The following is a 21253-nucleotide window of genomic DNA, read 5'->3' on the forward strand; positions in this document are numbered from 1 at the left end:
ATTAACTAATGTTAACAAAGATTAATAAATACAAGATTATTGTAACAAATGTATTGCTCATTGTTGGTTAGTTTATGCATTTACTAATGTTAACAAATAAGACCTTCTTGTAAAGTATTACTGAAAAATGTAAGTTTAAAAATTAAATATAAAAAGTTATTTACAAAAAGTTAATTATTTGTATAGGTTCTTGCTAATAAAAAAAGTTTAAAAAAAAGTAAATAAAACCATTTATTTACAAAACGTTTACACACATTTTTGCTCATGCAGACCCATCATTTTCATTTTGTATCAAGTATTATTCATCTAGATATCACTTTTCTCTTGTCTGTATTTGCATAAGTGACCATGAGGTAATCCAGAACAAACTAATACCAGTCAGAATTCATTACCATAATAAGGATCAATATTTGCACAATTATCTCTCTGTCTCTCTTTCTCTCAATCCTGTCTGAGGTGCATCTCATATGCAGGAACAGATCATATTTCTTTGGTTTGCTTGATTGCACTTCACCTATGGAATAAAATCACTGTCAAAAATACGTAATTCAAAGCATTTGTGTGTCATTTTAATTTACTCGTGCGTAATTTAAAAGTATTGTATGTTTGTAAGTTTACAGATACGAGATTTTGTGTGTTTGTTAGAGTACAACTCCAAAATGAATGACTATGACAGTTTACAGACACAACGCTTGTTTTCACAACAGCTCTGTTACACGCACGACATGCGAATTGCGACCACGAAGCGAAACGACTGTCAAAAATACGTCATCATTGTCACAGGCATTACTATCCGAGGGAAGATGAATCGATTCCACGAAGTGCCACCGTTTTAAACCACTGGCGCCAAAATGGCGGATCAGCAGCCAAGCGCTCACTCTTTTTTTTTTTTAATTGCAATTGAAAGAATAACAACAGTTATGAAGTAACGTCTAGGGCTTGTTTATGAAAATGTGACAGTTTAATAGGTAACTCACTACACTTAAAATTACAGGACAATAAAAATTTAAGTCCACCACAACGTTTGAAGAATAGGTTAGGGATCCAAAACCAGGGTAACTCATTATTAGATATGTATTTTTGACAGTCGTTTCACACACCGCACTTCGTGGTCGCAATTTGCATGTCGTGCGTGTAACAGAGCTGTTGTGAAAACAAGCGTTGTGTCTGTAAACTGTCATAGTCGTACATTTTGGAGTTGTACTCTAACAAACACACAAAATCTCGTATCTGTAAACTGTCGTGGGCATAGATTTTGGAATCCAACTCTGACAAAAAACAGAATTACATACAATACTTTTAAATTACGCACGAGTAAATTAAAATGACACACAAATGCTTTGAATTACGTACGATTATTTTTGACAGTGATTTTATTCCATATTCACGTATCACCTTGGTGTTTGTGCACATCAAAGTCCATGGAAGACCCTGAAGATGCCCTACCACTCTGGTCATCCCTCACTATCTCCATCTCTCTCTCTCTCTCTCTCTCTCTCTCTGTATAGTCCTGTTGTTCCGGTGCAAGCACTGGACAGTCGGCCCTGTGCTTGAGTACTTGCGCTCTGCTGCTCCCCAGTCAAGCATTAACTGGAAATTAAAGTGTCGTTTTTCTCAGATTTATTAATGGCAATCTATTTTGATTTGCAGAGCAGGCCTAAGCTCTGCAGTCCAGCCCTCATCTCAGTTTGTCTTCCTCATCCGACTGCATCCTCCAAGTCCCTTGGGAGAAATAGATGTGGTTTTAATTTTAGTGCTGGTCAGTTGCATCTATCCTGTTTCTCACTTGGCTGTTTACGTTCAACAAAGATCGCAGTCCAAAGAAAGTGTTTGCTCTCTGTGTTTGAGCTTCTGTTTGAGTCAATACCTCTGGTTGCTTTTTATACTAGCATTTTCGGTAACACTTTACTTGAAGGGGTGTGCATAAGACTGACATGACACCTTCATAATCATGACATGACACATGTCATGAATATGAAGGAGGTTTTATGCATGTTTATGACAGCTGTCATTAAGTGTCATTCGCTCAGTTATGTCATTTTTAATGCAAATATGACATTATTTGACCTAACCCTACCCCTACCCTTACCCCTAACCATAGCCCATAACAAAGACATCTCAAACAATGTCATCTTTGCATTAAAAATTACATAACTGAGCGAATGACACTTAATGACAGTTGTCATAAACATGCATAAAAAACCTTCATATTCATGACATGTATCATGTCATGATTATGTAGGTGTCATGTCATGATTATGAAGGTGTCATGTCAGTCTTATGCACACCCCTTCAAGTAAAGTGTAACCACATTTTCTTTTGTCTTTATCTATATTCATAAATGCAACAATGTAGTCAATACATAATTTTCCCAAGGGTAAGGGAATAATCTAGAGGTTTATGCTGCATCAGCTCAATAACAACTGCGAAAACTCGACAATTCCAGTTCAGCTGAGTAAATGCTAGAAGTTAAATGAACCTTGACCCTGACATTTTTAGCTCAGCTTTCTAGTTATAGTGTGGGAACATGGAAGCGTCACGAGCCTTTGAAACTAGGAAAGAGATTTGACAGTTCTGGTTCCAGTTCCTATTTCCTATAGCAGTTCTGGATCATTTATGGATCCATTTTTTTGAACTTTAAATATAGGAATGAGATTTGACAATTATGGTTCTGTTTACGATTCCTCTTTTTTTATAAATTGTGATTGTATTGCAATTGTAATCATATGTTGTGTTTTTAAATCTATTGCTGCATGATTAGATCATTTTAATAATGCATTTTTAACAATTCTTCCAAAATGTGTTTACATGGACTTTTTACTGACTTTTGCAGATTTATTTATTTATTTTTGAGGTGGCATAAATACTAAACAAGCAATACTAAACAAACCAAAATGTCATAACATATGTATTCGCCAAATGCTGTTTAGCAGTTCCTGATCCTTAATAGTTCCTCTTTTGTATTTTTGAGGAAAAAAATGTTTTGCCAAATGATTAGATAATTTTAAAAATAAATCAATTTTAAACAATTCTTCCAAAATGTTTAAATAGGCTTTTAATGACTTTTGCAGTTATTTATTTTATTTATTTATTTATTTATTGAGGTGACATAATTGCTAATCCAAAATGTGGAAACATTTAATTAATTTATTTTTACTGACAAACACATAACACATATCTTTAACTACTTGTTTTCATATGGGAAAAACTTTCAGTAAATTCACTGATCCAACTCTGTAAACTGTATATATTTGATTCACTAAAAATCAGATTGCACTTGTTGCAGAACCAACTCATAAGAGTAATTTATTCTGTAATTGGACTGCACTGGTCATGCTCTCTGATTTGCTTCATAGATTCAGTATATGTATTCTAGTTTGGTAAACTGTTAAAGGAATCGAACATCATTTGGTTCTGGTATTTTGGAACCGTTTTTTGAATAAGAACCAGTCCTTGCTTCCCAGCCCTATTTAAATGACGTGTTTTAAACCTGCAAAACCCTAGAGAATCAAATAAAACACGATTTGACGATGAAAACCGCATGCAATTTGTGTTTCAGGGAAGTTCACCTGCATAGAGGCTCGTTTCCACCTGGAGAGACAGATGGGCTATTATCTGATCCAGATGTACATTCCCAGTCTCCTGATCGTCATTTTGTCTTGGGTGTCCTTCTGGATCAACATGGATGCTGCCCCTGCCCGTGTAGGTTTGGGCATCACTACTGTGCTGACCATGACCACCCAGAGCTCAGGATCAAGAGCTTCTCTTCCTAAGGTCAGTAGAGTCTCCATCATGCTCATCCCAACAATACAAATCCCTGATGGCGTAACGTTTACTCTGTTCAGAAGCATATTATTGATGTACCTGCAGTATGTCATGTTCAATTGCTGTCGACATAAACATTAATTCTGACCATGCTGGAACCTCGTAAATAGTTTTAAGACTTGAGATGCTCATAATAGGCAGCAGCTTTGTTAACAGTCACACACATGTGCTAGAAAATAATGGCAGTGTCACATGCATCTTTGTATCTGGCCACACTGAGCTAAATAAGAAAGTAGGGCTGCACCATTATTCGAAATAAAATTGAACATGACTTGTGCGATTATCAAATCAACTTTATTAGTTTTTCAGTAAATGCTGCTCCACACAAACTCTTGTCTCAGCCTCAGATGTCACGCCTACGGAGCGTTGGCTAAACGTCTGATGCATACAGCACACAAAAGTGGATACACTTCAGGAGTTTCGAAGTTGTCATTGAATTGGTTAAATTATACAGGATTTCCGGGAGACGTGTGTGTCGCGTTCTTTAACGTTCCGCCTGGAAACAAAGATGCTGTGCCGCCAAACCCCCTCACGAAAGAAGAAAGCCGTCATGATTACAACTGTGACGACGAGCGCTTATCAGGATCAACTAAACGCTGGATTTTCAAAAGTATGTGAAAAATCTAATTTCGCGACATAGAATCTTTAAAATTCGTCCGAGAGTTTTACAGTCTGTTATTGTGGCGACATTTCCACGCCCCGAAACGTGATGATGAACGAAACTAACTGTGATTGGTTGTTTGACATGTCGGTCAAACGGCCTCATGGGCGGGCCTAGGCCAATGAAAGCTGCCATGGATTCCAGACCTTCAGCCGTCAGTCTGAAGGTCTGGCTACGCGAGACTACACAAACTCCATCTCTGCATCTGTTCTGTTTGGGTCACTTTAACATGCATTTGGGAACACAACATGTGCCAACCATCTTCACATACTTGTAATGAGAAGTGATTGTCAACTAATGAGTTTTTGATTGATATGCGGTTTTCCATCTTAAACTTGGAAAAAGTGATTTTGTGTTATAAGATCATGATATAATATTTTGAGTAGATCGCCCACCCCTATGCAGCAATAATGATCATGCATGTTTTTAATGTCAGCAGCACTCAACCATGTCATTGGATTGCTGTACCTCTGCTATATCCAGCTACATTTATCTATACAGCTTTGTCTTTTGGCTAAGGCTAAGGTTTTGATAGTAGGTGTTATTGATGCAAATAATTATAAAAGTTTCAATTAACAAAGGAGAAAGGTTTCAGTAAGAATTAATAATTCTGCGATTAGCGGTGAAGATCAGAGTGGAGTATTTCATCAGGGCTGTCTCAGCCCAGCGAGCTCCCGTCATTTCAACAATGCTTTGTGAACCGTGTGCTCTGTAATGCCACCTAAACTCCACAACCACTTTGGTCACTGGCTTGTCAAATAAAGTGAGTCTCAGCCAAGCTGTCGGGCTGGCAGCCGAGCTCTTTTCCAGGCCAAAGAAGCAGCTCTTAGCGCGTCTCTACTTTCTGACGGAGATCACACAGACGTGCATAGAGACTCGGCTGCTGTGCTGCTGAGCCTAAATTCTTAAAATTGACATATTTTATTCATTAACACTTTGATCCTCAATCTCAGACTGAATAGAACAGTCCTTTTAGCTCTCTGGGTTTCAGATTAAAGGTATTCTTTCCTATAATGGGCATAATTTACGACTTTCTCAACTGGAAAGTTTTGAGCACTTGAGCTAAGCGAGTGACTCAGTGAGTGAACTTTCAGCCACGCGGTGACTCAGTGTTGTTCTTCGTTGTTTATTGCCAGTCCTGTTGGTTTCGTCTCGCTGCAGGTCTCGTATGTGAAAGCCATTGACATTTGGATGGCAGTGTGCCTTCTCTTTGTCTTCTCTGCTCTGCTGGAGTATGCGGCAGTCAACTTCATTGCACGCCAACACAAGGAGCTGCTGCGCTTCCAGAGGAGGAGAAGGCATGTTAAGGTGAGCCCTACGGTCCAAACACACTTCATCTATAAGCCCTGACCCACTGTGATGAATATTCACTGTGTTGGGGATTCAAACCTTCAGTGTTCTCATGGTTGCATTCAGAGTTAAAGAATATAGTAAAAATTCGAAGAGCAGAGTCTGACGAAAAATGGCATGGTGCCACATACAGGGCTTTCAAAACTTGTGCATTATTGCTGATGAAAATAAAAATCACAAGCTAGATTCACTAGTATACTTGTCAAACTAGTGTCCTTAAGAGGGGTTGCTTTGGGGTCTGCAGAACATTTTAGAGAAAAAAAATAGTATTGCTAACATATTAATTAAATATGTTTAACACATTTAACAGATTTGATAAATATTGCTGAAAATAAATATAATATTTAAATGTTTTGTTTAAATTGCCTTAATAAAATAATAATATATGCCACTATTTAATGTATTTTCAGAATACATTAAATACATGTATGCCTTTATATTGCTTAATTCATGATTAATATTTTTCACATAGTGGTTTTATATATGTGACCCTGGACCACAAAACCAGTCATAAGGGTCAATTTCTCGAAATTGAGATTTATAGATCATCTGGAAGCTGAATAAATACGCTTTCCATTGATGTATGGTTTGTTAGGATAGAACAATATTTGGCTGAGATACAACTATTTGAAAATCTGGAATCTGATGGTTGCAAAAAAATCTAAATATTGAGAAAATCGCCTTTAAAGTTGTCCAAATAAAGTTCTTAGCAATGCATATTACTAATCAAAAATTAAGTTTTGATATATTTACGGTAGGAAATTTACAAAATATCTTCATGGAACATGATCTTTAATTAATATTCTAATGATTTTTGGCATAAAAGAGAAATCTATAATTTTGAGCCATACAATGTTTTTTTGGCTATTGCTACAAATATACCCCAGCGACTTAAGACTGCTTTTGTGCTCCAGGGTCACATATGAAAATGTTAAATTTTCAGCATTATTACTCCAGTCTTCAGTGTCACATGATCCTTCAGAAATCATTCTAATATGCTTATTTGATTTTTTTTTTTTTTTTTTGTGGAAAACATGGTACTTTTTTTGAGGATTCTTAAGTGTTCAAAAAGAACAGCATTTATTTGAAATAGATTTTTTTTCACAACATTATAAATGCATTTACTGTCACTTATGATCAGTTTAAGCATTGTTGTATTAACTTATTTAAAATAAAATCTTACTGACCCCAAACTTTTGAAAGGTAGTGTATTGTCATTATATTTTAATAAAGCGGTCTTCCATTATGGAGTCATCATATTTGGATGTTCCGGTTTGATCTTCTCTCCTGACTTTAGCATGCTAAGACTGAAACCACCATAATGCGAGTTGAAGTTGAAACATTAATGCTCCTTCCATTCATAAAGTAATGTGAGTTGGCATGGTGAAATCTTTCAAGTGGCTCAGAAAGCTCAGAATAACTCCTAAATCCCACCGTTGTAATCCTCAGTTTGCCTCTGGGCTGCTTGTAATATGTGCAGTGAGATTGGTCTCTGGTTCTCTTAGCCCCATACAGGTAAATCCACAGAGACAGTCTACACAGCCCTCGCTGATAGCAGGCCTTCCACCATTCAGACGCCAAGGGTAAATGGTGCAAACTGCAAATCCAGCTGTTCGGTATAAATGCCACAGTTTTCCATCCAATAGATGCCCAACCCAAGCAGCTAGTGTTTGGATGGTTAGCATGTTGCAGATATTTTATATATATATATAATTTAATGCATCCTTGCTGATTAGAACTATTAATTTCTTTCACACAAAAAAAGAATGACCCCAAACTTTTGAATGGCAGAGTACATTGCAAATATATACTTAATATATACTTGTCAAGTATATATACTTGAAATTAAGAATATTTCTCCTTTTTGTGTTTGACGTCATGGCTTTGGATAGTCGCTAAAGGGAATGCTCTCAGAAGGCTCTCACAAAGCTCACATGACTGCATGCTTAAATATGTGTGTATATGTAGTGTTTTCATTTGAGCAGGCGCAGCTCAGCAGTAGGTTTGCTGCATTATCATTATCACCCCCTGGTTAATGAAACTCCCCGGCCACAGTGATCCACGGCTGGGGTTCAGCCCTTCATTCTGCCTCACTGGGGCTATCAGTCAGTGTCTGCTCTCTGCACTGCAGCCCAGAGCTGTCACCTTCCTGCACTACACAATAAAACAAGACCCCGGCATTACCACAGGAGCTTATCGACCTCCTCCTCCTCCTCCTGCATGTGCCTCTGAAAGGCACCTGGCGTCGGGTGTAGAAAGAGGATTCCCCCTGCTGGACAACACAGAGATGTGTAGATGCTCTGCAGTGAAGGGACTGGCCCCAGAGGAAGCTTGTCTTGAAAATACCTCAATATTTATTATTATTTAAATCTTGAAACTGCACTCTTAAAAATAAAGGTGCTTCAAAAGGTTCTTCAAGCGATGCCATAGAAGAACCATTTTTGGTTCCACAAAGAAACATTTAGTCAAAGGTTCTTTAAAGAAGCATCTCTTTCTTACCTTTTTATAATCTGAAGAACCTTCTTTCGCCACAAAGAAGCTTTTGTGAAACAGAAAGGTTCTTCAGATGTTAAAGGTTCTTTATGGAACCATTTAGACAAAAAGGTTCTTCTATGGCATCGTGAAGCACCTTTATTTTTAAGAGTGTGGTATAAAAATGAGGTATAGAGTCCTGGCAGGTAGTGCACATTGGGCAGCCTAAATCTGGCTTGTGTCACCCTCACTCTATTTTTGCTTAGCTAACATTAGCTATCTTGCTACTGAGTGCCTCAAACTCAAAGGCTGCTTTCAAAATTGCATACTCTGAGTAGGTACTTCTGTTGAATAAGTATGTACTTCGCAATCATTAAAAAGTATGTTCTGAATGAAATTCGGATGACATACCTACTGTGAGCTACGAGGTTGTTAATCGATGCTATATGCTTTTGTTGAAGCCATCAGCCTGCATTATCTCGACTTATTATTTAAATAAGCATGTTCAACCATGGAATATCTAGTGGGGGGAAAAAAACATTATCCTTGATTCAACAAAGAAATCTCCTCCAGTTAGAGAATAGCAAATCAAGCAACAAATTTTAGCACCCGCCCAACTCTCGTGACGCACAAAGAATGACATAATAAGTCTTGTTGACTCTCAGAATGCTTAAATATGTGCATATTTTGCAGTAAATGCAAAATGTGTTTCTGTATGCATAACCAACATCTTAAAATAATAATAAAAAAACTTTATATTCATCCGTTGTTTTTTTACGTGATTATTCGCAGTGCTTCATGGGATTGTAGTTCTTTCCCTCATTGTCTTCTTGTCTGATTTTCAAATGCAGCTTTGCTTCAAATCAAATGTTGTGATTCACCTCGTAGCAAGTTTGTTGGTTCATGGCTTAAAACTCTAACTTTTTTTAAATCCATGTGTAAAAAATGGATGTGAATGATATTTCCGTAATCAAAGCCACTGAAAAAGTGGACGGACACTGTTACACTCTACTGGATGCGCATTTCAGAATCTCGCTGGGAGCAGAAGGTCATCTAAGTAGTTTTTGAATGCTGTTTTATGAATACTGTGATTTCGGAATTACTACTTTTTTTGCCTACTATATAGTAGAGTAGTATGTATTTTTTTGTATGCAGCCTTAGGCTACGTCCACACGAAGCCAGAGTTTTCCCTATCCGATATTTTTTTTCTCCTCGTTTCAAGAAATATCTGCGTCCACACGAAACCACAAAACCAACACAAAACGATGTAGTATACATTGCCAGACCAGTATGTGGCGCTGTAATTCTGCCACAGAGATACACTAAAAATGGAGAAGAAGACTTGGACTATGCGCATAAACCTTGCGCGGTATACAAGCGAACATGGAACAATACATTTATTAATCTGTGTTAATGTTAGTTAATAAAAAGACAATCGTTCAATGTTTGTTGATGTTTTTGTTGCTGTCACGTGATGTAGCTGTGTCTGATTAGGGGCGAGACGTGGGCTGATGACGTCATTGTTTCAGAAAATATACGGATTCGCTGTCCACATGAAAACGCAAGGGCGGCGCTTTCAGATTTATCCACTCTGGGACCCGGTTTCAAAAAATATCGGTTTCACTCTCCCAAAACGCCGGATCCGTTTGGACAAAATGCCTGTACGATACAAAATGTATGCTTATACAGCTAAACGCGTCTCCGTGTGGACGGGGCCTTAGTGTGATTGGAGAAAAAAAACTGGGTGCTCTTACTCCTAGAAGTCAGTTAATCAGGTGTTACCTCTGAATTATTTCAACTAATCAGAGTGAAGGATGTTAGATGAAGAATAAATAGCTGAATTCTGAATACCATAGTAGCACATAAAGATTTGACAGAAATAGTAGTATGCTAGTATGCTACTACAAATTACTAATGTGATTAGTACTAATTACTAATGTACTAACTACTAATTACTAGTACAAATTACTAATGTACTAACTGTTTACTAATGTAAATGACTAATGAACTGTTCCAGTTTTGTGTGCAAAATGCACCAAACAGTCAATGAACAGAGCCAAAACTAGATTAAAAATATAATTAGTCATTATTGCATGCAGAACCTTTAGAGTTCAAACGAAATGCAAGCCCAAATCCCCAGAGTTTAATCTTAAAAATGTATTCCTCAAGAACAAGTTAATTTGCATAAATAGACTCTAATTTAGCTCTCATTCTTTAATAAAATATAGCGTTTGACTAATTGTTAGATTATTTGCTGGAACCAGTCCAGTTTATTGCTACACCATGCGGGTTTAACAGTGTACAGCAGACTACCAGAATGCCCCTGTGCCAGACTGCATGGCCTGGCAGAGCCTGGGTGAAGCAGTGTGACCTCTGGACTGCAGATGTCTTTGCTTTGCCTAACAATGACAAGAGCATATTAGCAAGTAGCCTATTGATGGAGAGTAATCACCTCATTAGGGCTGATTGTGATGCAGGTTGGATCACTCATAGGGAACTCTGAACGCTGCAGCTGCTGTTCAAATGAGGGGAGATTGTCTATGCAAATAAGCATGCACTGATAAGTAAACCACTGTCGCGCTCCTCTGACTTGCCGTCCTGAGTTGGGTTGGTAAAGGTGCAGAGTGAGGCTGATTTGCCATTTTGTATTCGTTTTGGTGCAGCTCAGTGTGCTGGAGTGTTTAACAGTGCCAGAGGTGTTGAGTGGACTTGGCACTGGACTGTAGTGTGCTGCAAAGTACTGCAGTCTTTTGTTGTTGCTTATTACGCCACACTCTGGAATTCTTGATTCCTATTGGTCAGCCAAATCATTCAAATGTCAGGTATTTTTGAATAATGTCCATCGAGCAGGGCAGCTTTGTATAACTGATCGCTCATCTAAAATGTTTGCTAACAGTTCTGGGGATTTCTTATAAATTGAAGTCTGTTACTGATTAGAAATGACATGATGAAAATTGTGGTCAGTAATATAATCCACACTCTAAAAAATGCTGGGTTGTTTCAACCCAACTTTGGGTCAAATATGGACTAACCCAACCGTTGGGTTAAATTTTTACATAAAATTTTTAACCCAAAAGTTGGGTTAGTCCATATTTGACCCAAAGTTGGGTTGAAACAACCCAGCATTTTTTAGAATGTTTTCTGACTACTTTTAGATTACTTTTTTAGGTTGCTTTTGACATTGCATTACTCCAGGGTTTCCCAGACTGGAGTAAATGAAAGAACTGCAGGGGTTTTATGATTTGATAAAAAGGCAATTAATTAATAAAAATGGCTAAATTAAAATTAATTCACTAAATGTAATTTTTACACTTGAAAAAATGTGTTTGTTTTTCTCCATGTCAGTGTTACCATTAACCAACATCAGTTTAGTAGTTGCATTATTATTTGTCTCATGCATTGTATAATTGACTGAGAGGTGCTTTCGTTCCCAAATTCAGAAGCGTGGATTGTAAATTAATTTATATTACAATTACACGGCCTTTCTATATTGTGAATATTCAAAGCTAAATAATGTGACACACAGTAGAATTTTTTAGAAAGGAAAATTTAAAAGACGAAAAAAAAAATTGTAATCCATAAAAAAAGTAACTAATTAATTAAAATGTAACAACCTAATTACAAGTACTACATTTTTGGAATCTGATTATGTAATCCAAATGACATGTAATCAGTTACTACCCAGCACTGTTTGCTAAAAAAAAAAAGAATAGCTGTGTTTTTGTTCTGTCTCTCTACAGTCTACAAGTACAATAAAAATATAATTAATCAATATTTAATGTTTATTTATATTAATACTGATGCTTGGCCTAGCAAACCTCTAACGGTATTAAAATTCAGCATGTAGCATGTCCTGCCCTGCTTGTGCTGCAGACATGGATGACATCTCAAATCATGTGGGCTGTTCAGGAGAGGATTACTTTTCTAAAATGGGTTGACAAAAAATCCCATAGTTACATTGAAGGAGATACCTGAATCATTTATAAAGATAAAAATAGCACTTTTGGACAAGCTCTTTTGGCTTGTCAGTAAGCAACCACCCAGAAGAGCCTTATAGCAACATGTTAAAAACCACTTAGAACAACTACATAGCAACACCTTGGCTACCATTTACAACACTTTGCATAGACTGCTGCAGCAATGGCGCATTTTTGTAGGCCAACATAAAATTCAGGATTCTTATACGTTTTGTTCATAATTAGATAATCTTCACAATTGAACACAACTTTTATGAGTTTTCAAGCCTTAACCTAAAGTTAGGCTATAAACAAACTACACGACGATCACATGGCTTCAACGTCACCATTACTAAGCTTCACACAACTCTTTCAGTCTTTATTTATAATCTACAAATTTGAAAGTTTGAGCTAGAATAATTAGCAAGAGTGCGATCATTAATGAGGCTGTAAAGACTAGTGTGTAGATGAGTTTAGCTGTTCAGCGTAATGATGTAAAAAAACCTGACAACCTCTGCAGTCCCATTTAGCCAATCATTGGCAACCAACTTATTCAAGACACGTAAAAACGTAAAAAATCTTATGGAATATTATTGATGTATTTTATGTGGTAGAAGAAAACATGGAATATCTTGAGCTTGTGTTAACCACAGACCTTATTTCAGGCATTTAACCAAAAACCCATTCAAAAAACCCATTGATTTTGGATTTTAGGACACATTTCTGTAGCGACCTCTATTGGGGGTAGTAACTTTTGCATGGGCAATTTTTTTTTTTTTTTTTTTGCCAATTCTTTGTTATAAGAAAATGCACAAGGCTAAATAAGTAGCGCTATTATTGAAAAAAGGGAAGTGTTCGTTTAGTAAGCATATTTAGAATCAATGCTTGGTCTGAAATGTCGCTCTCGAGCCAGCAGTTCTCATTATACTCTGGAGGTCACTGCACAGGGCGACAGGAATAGAGATTTTTAGATGTGGTTGGACCCGATGCAGCTGATGTCAGTGACTGTTCTGAAACAGGGCTGAAAATGATTCTGGCCATTAAAGAAACCTGAAAGGCATAATATGCTTGCATGATATACACCGAGCAAATGCTATTTGTCTGCTTCTCATTTAAATTCCCTGCATTTATGAGGGCACAGATGTTTATTGGCGAATAATCAAATTTTTGTAAACATATATTCATTTAAGACTCATAACCATTGGGCACATCAGCATAATGCAGTTTCATACGCAGCTCGTAAAATATTCATTCCAACTCACCCATAGGTGATAAAACAACAGACATATGTAATTGCAGTGCATTGTAATGTCCTACACAGATAAATGCAGTACATCATCCTGGTCTCAACATGTACGATAGAGGTGACTTTCACTTTAATATATGCTTTGTATAAAATCATCACTGTCCCGTACATCTGATGCTAAATATTTTGAATATATATACGATAAAGGCTTGAGGCTGCTACCTTACTGCTATTTCGCTTTCTATCGTTTATCACAACATCCCAATAAAAGGCATCAAAACATCAGTCACATCTACGGGCTTTGATTGATGAAGGAGCCGAGAGGTCCTGTATATAGCGGTGGAAGCCACACCCCTGATTTGCAAACGAGGCTGTGAGCTGCATTCTGATGTGCAGCCATAATATTACACTCCGCTGTAAACCTCAAGGATGCAGGCGAGCGTTCTGCTTATTGTTTTTTTCCCCTCCCCTTTAACAGTCGAACTGGGAACGCGGCTGGCACGCCTAATGCAGTAATGGCGGATTTTTAATTAGGAAGGGAGGGTAATGAATCTGGCAGGGGCCGGGCCGGGAGGGAAAGTGACGCAGGACGCAGCGGTGCTGCAGCCCGGCTCCTCTTTACAGCTCCACGTCACGTCTCGGAGCCACCACATTAATCAAATGGCAGCAGAAATAAAGCCGAGCATCCGTAATACTTACAAATGGTGAGCCAGTGCAACTGAAGGACATGGAAAGGACGTAGCACCCCGGCATCAAAGATAGTGTCGTATACAAAAACAAAGGGGCAGTGGAATAACATCACCCCTCACACACACACACACACATCCTCGTGTGATCTTCCATTTACCCCGACACACATTAACAGTTATAAATGGGAAGGCTGAAAGACAAGGACAGAAGGAGGACAAATTGTCTAAAAATGGAGTCCTGCATTGAAAATGGCTGATCTTTCAGTAAAAGCGAATGGGATAGTTCCCCGTGCTAGATGTTTGCACCTGCAAATTGGAAATATGCATTACGAACATAATGATCCTATTTCGCATCCGCGTTTTGTGTTTAAACTGGCACAACCACGGTGAAATATCTACCCGCACTGAAATGTAATTAACCGGGGTGGTTATTTTGGTTCTGTTTTCATTAAAGTGTACGATCGAGTCCATCTGCTGAATCTCAAATAAGAGCATGTGGAGGTGGGGAGCAGGGCAAGGGCAGTCCATTAACTTGCGTGAGATATTGTGACCTCTGACTTACACCCTGTGCCGTCTAGCAGACATATTTCAATAGTTAATACCCACACAAACATGTAATCCATCCAACAAGACTGGAGGATTTAAAGGGATACTCCACCCCAAAATTGAAATTCTCTCACCCTCACGTCATCCCAGATATATATGAGTTTCTTTCTTCAGATGAACATAAATCAAGAATTTTTATTTTTGTTTTAGAAAAATCCATGGACGGTAGCCCAAAAGTCGATGCCTCAAAAACCACACAAAATGATGGTAATCCATATGAAAAAAAGTGATAGGTGTGTGTGAGAAAAATAAATGTTTAAAACTTCTTTAGCTATAAACAATGCGCTTCCGTCACGGTTCACGATATGCTGATGTTTTTGTCAAGTGTAAACTAATGAACCCATGTATGACTGTTAACCTGAAACGATGATTTATAGCAGCGGTGTCCAAACCTTTTACAGGAGGGCCACTGTCCTGCAGAGTTTAGCGCCAACTCCAATTAAACACACCTGAGCTAAAGTTATCATGTCTTCAGACTCACGAGAAACTTCCAGGCAAGTGTGTTGGAGCTAGAGGTCTGAACAGGCTTTAAACTGAAGCCCGAACCCGGCCTGTACCCGAGATTGTTTGACCGGAGTGGTACTCTGAAATTTAGGGGCCGTTTACACGACAACGTTTTCAGCCAAAAACTGGAAACTTTTTATGCATCTTGCCTGTTTGTTTACACGACAACGGCGTTTTGGGGACTGAACACGCATATTTTTGAAAACGGATTTCAAAGTGTTCAAAAGTTTTTGAAAACGCCACTGTTATCGTTTCCGGAGTACATAGTACTGTTGTTGTTGCTCAAGAGTTTGCTAACGCTTCTTCAGCAAAGTGTGGATTTACAGGCGCATCTCAATAAATTTGAATGTCGTGGAAAAGTTCATTTATTTCAGTAATTCAACTCAAATTGTGAAACTCGTGTATTAAATAAATTCAATGCACACAGAATGAAGTAGTTTAAGTCTTTGGTTCTTTTAATTGTGATGATTTTGGCTCACATTTCAATATTACAACCACTTCCCTACAGGTACTGTTTACTAACAAAGTGACAGCGCCAACTACTGGCCTTGCATACGTAATATGCCGTTTTGGGCCGTTTTTGCGGATATGTGTAAACACGAATCATTTTGAAAACGTTGTCGTGTATACGTGAAACTTTTTTTTTAAAACCCAAGGGAAAAACGTTTCCGTTTTTGACTACATTGTTGTCGTGTAAACGTAGCCTTAGGGTGCTTTCACACCTGGCCCGCTGTTTGGGAACCTGGCGCGTTTCCCCCCTTACCTCGGTTCATTTGGGCATATGTGAACACGGCAATCGTGCTCAGATCCGTGCCAAAACAATCGGTCCGAGATCGCCTGAACTAGGTGGTCACGGCTCGATTGAAAACGAACTCTGGAGTTGTTCGTTTGTAGTGAGAAAGCAATCCGATCTAACGGACCAACGAACCAGGCTATATCACAATGTATAATGGGTAATTACGTAAGTTCCGTGAAAAGCATTAGCTTTGTTGTTTTGCTAATACTTAATAATTTTTAATACCTAAAAATTAACCTGTGAATGTCTGTGGGTGAGCATGTCTTCGTCAATCAAAATCAAACGCACTTTTTAATTTTATAATGCCGTCTTATTGCTCTTCTTCCTAGTAGGTGCATTTTAAAAAATGTTTTCCCGATGAATCCTGGACTCCTGCTCAAAATGATAAATTAATATAACGACAGCTATAAAAAAAAACAACAACAATAAGCCCGCAAAGCTGTTGTCGTTCCATCCTGACGGATGACAGCGGTGGAATCCCAGAAAATAAACCGTGGAACTTTGACCAATGAGAGAACAGTTTACTCGCGCGTGACTTGTATTAACAAATTTGGTCTGTTTAGAAACTTTGCCGTGTGAAAACGAACCGCACCAAAAATAAAAAGCAACATTGTAATAATTTTAATCCCTGTGCCGGAACAAAGCAATCGATCTACAGGTGTGAAAGCACCCTTAGAGCCATTTTTCCTTCTATCCTGACAAGTGCTCCAGAGAAACACCTCATAACAGGATATTACCACCTCCATGTTATTTGGATGGTGAGCTGGATTGGATTTCTGCCAGACATACTGTTTGGTGTTGAGGTCAAATAATTAAATTTTAGTCTCATCTGCCTCAGAATCTTCAAGGTGCGTTTTGGCAAAGCTCAGTCATGACTGCATGTGGCCTTTCTTGAAGAGTGGCTTTATTCTTGCAACCCTCCATACAAGCCAGATTTGTGGAGAATTTGTGATATTGTTGTTACACGCACACAATGACCACTCTGTGTCATGAATTCCTGCAACTGCTTCAGAGTTGCTGTCGGCCACTTGGTCACCTCTCTGACCAGTTTCCTCCTGACTCTTTCATCCAGTTTGGAGTGACGTCCTGGTCCAGAGAATGTCTGTGTTTTACCAAATACCTTCCACTTCTTAATAATAGATTTCACTGTGCTTCTAGGTATTGATAAAGCCTTTGCATTTTTTTTGTCTGACTTGTGCCTGTCCACAACTTTATTTACTTTATCAACTGGGAAAGAAGCAGAAGCCATTTGCCTTATTAAAACATCAGTGTATCATCAGAATGATTTTTAATTATTTGAAACTGATATTTTAAGGTAAAGAAACTACAGTTGCTTTAATAACGGTGCATTAAGGTGGAGTGTGTGAATAATGGGTTTCTTGACCGTTTGACAGGAGGACGAGACGGGAGACGGCCGATTCAGCTTCGCCGCCTATGGCATGGGTCCTGCGTGCCTCCAGGCCAAAGACGGCATGGCCATCAAGGGCAACAACAACAACGCGCCCAGCTCCGCCAACCCCCCTGAGAAGAGCGTGGAGGAAATGCGCAAGCTCTTCATCAGCCGCGCCAAACGAATCGACACGGTGTCACGCGTAGCCTTTCCACTGGTCTTCCTCATTTTTAACATTTTTTACTGGATCATTTACAAGATCATACGCAGCGAGGATGTTCACAAGCAGTAAAGAGATGCAAATACACCCTCCTCCATGCCCCTCCCCACGTCCCACCGTGCCCGCCTTTCTCTCACTGCAGCCCTCTCACTCGAGTCCCCAGCAGAGGTATTTATTCCTTTTTTTCGTCTCTTTCTTTCCTGTCCTCCTGAATAATCCGGACCTGTGCAATAGCAATGCAGTAAAATGCATGATATATGAATGTGGCAATATATTTACTAAAAAAAATTAAAATGACTAAAAGTAAATATTCAACATAAGAACTTCTAAACTGATGACTGGGAATCCAAGAGGAAAACGTGTAAAACTTTTTTGGCAACTTGAAGACGTACTGCATTGCGAGAATATGGAAAAACATTACTGCTGTAATATATCATATATTTAAATGATAATACTTCAGCCATTGAAAATGAAAAATTTTGGGGCGTCTCGAGGCAGTTTGGGGCTTCCATGAATACACAATGAAAATGTTGCAGGTCCCAGAGACCGAGATGCGCTTTGGTACATGTGTCCTGTGGTCTCATGATGTTTCATTCTGTTATCGATTATTAATGGATCTTGATGAGTGCCAGTGAAACAAATATATTTATTCGAGCTGTGGTCAATGTGTTCCTCTATCTGTGCTCATTTTCAGGTTTCTTTTGGTTTAAAACATCAGATTATGTTCTGCTCATGTGCCAAACGTCATCCTTTAGGTTGACCAAAAAAATGACTCCACAATTCCATTTATTTATTCATGCATTCACCTTTTGATATATAACCTAAATAAACTAAAGCTAAAATACATGGGGGTGTGAAAAATAAATATAAATATATGTAAAATAAAATATACTTTTAACTCTCTGCATATCTTTGGTTTTGGCATTTTCATCATGGACAGGAAGAAAAGCAAAGGGATCTTTCATAACTCATATTTCATACAGTGTTATTTTTCTAAGCGTGGTTTAGCAGTACAGCCAGTGCCATGATAATAGATCTATATTTCCAACCAAATGTATATTACAGTGATTTTTCAATCCATATGTATGAACACTGCATTGTGCAACAGAATAAACAAGTGCACAAAGGTTTAGTTTATGAAATTTAGGATGCATTTTCATCTGGCTTCTCTATGCAATAATCGTATATGCAATTATTTTCAATGTTCATCATGTTGAATATGGCCATTTTATTCTGGAGGCCCCCCAAAAAAGGCTATTTCATACATGTTCAATTTTCTCTTACAGTCATGCTCATTTGCTGTCTATGCATGGCTAGGTTTTTTTTGTTTGTTTGTTTTTTGTGGCGCAGATGATATAGATGTCATTTTTCACTTTTGTAATGTTTTGTTTGACTGCCGAACTGAAGAGAAACACCATTATATAAAGTGAGCATGTGTCAGGCTGTGTGATAGATGCTCTGTGCAGGATATGCAATATTTTGCCATGCGTAACATACTTTTGTGTGTGTGTATGTTGTTTGTTTAAAACCAAAGAGCAGTTTTGTTACTCTATTGTCATTGCCTTTCAGGTTTTCATTTTTTGTCTTCATTTCATCCTGTTTGATGTGACGTGGACATTGACCAATTTTGTAAGGCCTGTAACATTTGTAATTTATTCAGTTTTTCACACATGTATTTACCTACAAGCGTATGTCTTTATACACTGCAACTAGTCAGACATTTACAAACTTTTTCATTTAGATCTAAATAATGGTATCATAATGTTTTGATGTACGTGTATAATTTTGGTTAAGAGTGAAGCTTGAAGTTAATAGTTTATTGATGGCACATTTTATTTATTAAATAGTTATTTATTAATTTTTTTATTATATATATATAATTTTACAAAATAAATTATTTATTAATTTAATTAAAATTTCATCGAAATGACCAGGCACCATGGTAAATTTGAAGGGCTATTTTTGATTATTAATGTCAAATCTTCTCCCTCAAATGAACTGGCTTGTGATTACAGTGCTGTGAAAGCTGGTTTACACCTCACCAATGAAGACACTGGATTTTACACGATATATTCGACCTCGCTGTATGATACATTAAGCAGAACCTGAATTCTACTCGAGGAGGAAGAACATTGTAATGTGAAACGCTATCCACACGCTTACCTCCACAGGCAGCACAATGTAGCAAGAGCACATTTCACACATCATTTGAATGTCACACATGATGAATTGTGCTGAAAGGAGTGTTCACGACCGGATTTGTAACATTACAAACAATATTAATCATCGTTGTTTCAAATAGTCACCAAACTAGTCATTCTTCCAGCAGGTTACACTTCATCTGTGAGACTGATAGAGGCACACGATGTATAATATACATCACAGTGTACAGTGTGGAAAGAGATAAAGCTGCTTTATACATTTGATGTGCTCATTCTCGACTCAAATATGCAGTCAAAAACACATTTAGAGAACATTTGTAGAAATAGGTTCAGCTTCATGTTGCTGTTAATGACCGATTTCTTTGTTAATGAACCCTGCTTAAGGCTATTCACGATGTTGCTGTGTGTGTAAATGACAGCAGTGACGCCCCGGGCCCTCACACACTCCACATGCTAAATGCAATATACAAGACAACTTATAACAAATAATAATACTGGCTCGGGAACACAAGGACAATGTGATGTGAAATATGTGCTATATGCAAATACGATTTGTTCTTTGGCTTAATAATCATGAAAATATCAATTTAACGTTCTTAATTTGAGGCATGATTTTTTTTTCTTTAGCATTCATTTATTCTTTTATTTTGACTAATGCCACATTGGATTTTATTGCAACTGCCCAGGAAATGTTGATCTCTGAGTGACGACGGACATGGCGATCATATGTAACTTGTACGCAAAACTGTGGGTAAAATTTTATTTTTGCACAAGTTGGTATGGCCTTAATTTTTTGCTTCTATTGTGTATTGGCACAAAGTGCATCTCTTCATTCGCTTCTCGTCATAATCCGAGTGCACTTCCAAGCAGTGAAAAGAACAGCAAATTCTTATTTTTAGGTTCCAATACTAAAACATGGAATTTTTGCATGAATAAAATTAAATGGCAGATATTTTTGGCTTGTACAGAAATGTGAGCAATTTGAAGAAAAAAGGAATGTACCATTTCTGCTATATCTGTATATAACACGATATTTATTGAAATATGTCCTAATGCTAAATCTAATTCTACTATTAAAGGTTTTCTGAACTAAAGCATCTGAAGGGTTTGTGAGGATTGTGACGTTTGTGTGAGCTGGACTGAGAATCACCATGACCTATGTTTCAATGACGTGTTCTGTGTGTTTCTTAAATTTCATTTTTTCCAAGAAAAACATTCCATACCTACAATGACTTGAATATACCTCTTCTATGATGAACATGTTTTCAACTTCTGAATTAAAATTATTTTTTATACTTCTGTGGGGAATACATGTAAAAAACGACAGGGTTGCTGTAATGACGAAAAAGTGTGGTGAAATTCTTCACAATATTTTA

The 21253-nt window shown here is 37.7% G+C and overlaps 1 protein-coding gene across 1 annotated transcript in view; it reads left to right on the plus strand.

Annotated features, from left to right (window-relative positions):
- The window catches only part of LOC107567205 (glycine receptor subunit alphaZ1), a 55560-nt gene extending 37571 nt beyond the window's left edge, over nucleotides 1-17989 (plus strand). Inside the window, exons 7-9 of the mRNA XM_016252846.1 lie at nucleotides 3560-3774; nucleotides 5648-5794; nucleotides 17500-17989. Coding sequence (XP_016108332.1) covers nucleotides 3560-3774; nucleotides 5648-5794; nucleotides 17500-17787 — 650 coding nt within the window. The 3' untranslated portion in view covers nucleotides 17788-17989. The remainder of the gene's footprint in view (nucleotides 1-3559; nucleotides 3775-5647; nucleotides 5795-17499) is intronic.
- The last annotated feature ends 3264 nt before the right edge of the window (nucleotides 17990-21253 follow it).

This window comes from Sinocyclocheilus grahami, unplaced genomic scaffold, assembly GCF_001515645.1.
Source record: "Sinocyclocheilus grahami isolate Dianchi unplaced genomic scaffold, SAMN03320097.WGS_v1.1 scaffold1133.1, whole genome shotgun sequence".
In the NCBI taxonomy this organism is placed as follows: domain Eukaryota; kingdom Metazoa; phylum Chordata; class Actinopteri; order Cypriniformes; family Cyprinidae; genus Sinocyclocheilus; species Sinocyclocheilus grahami.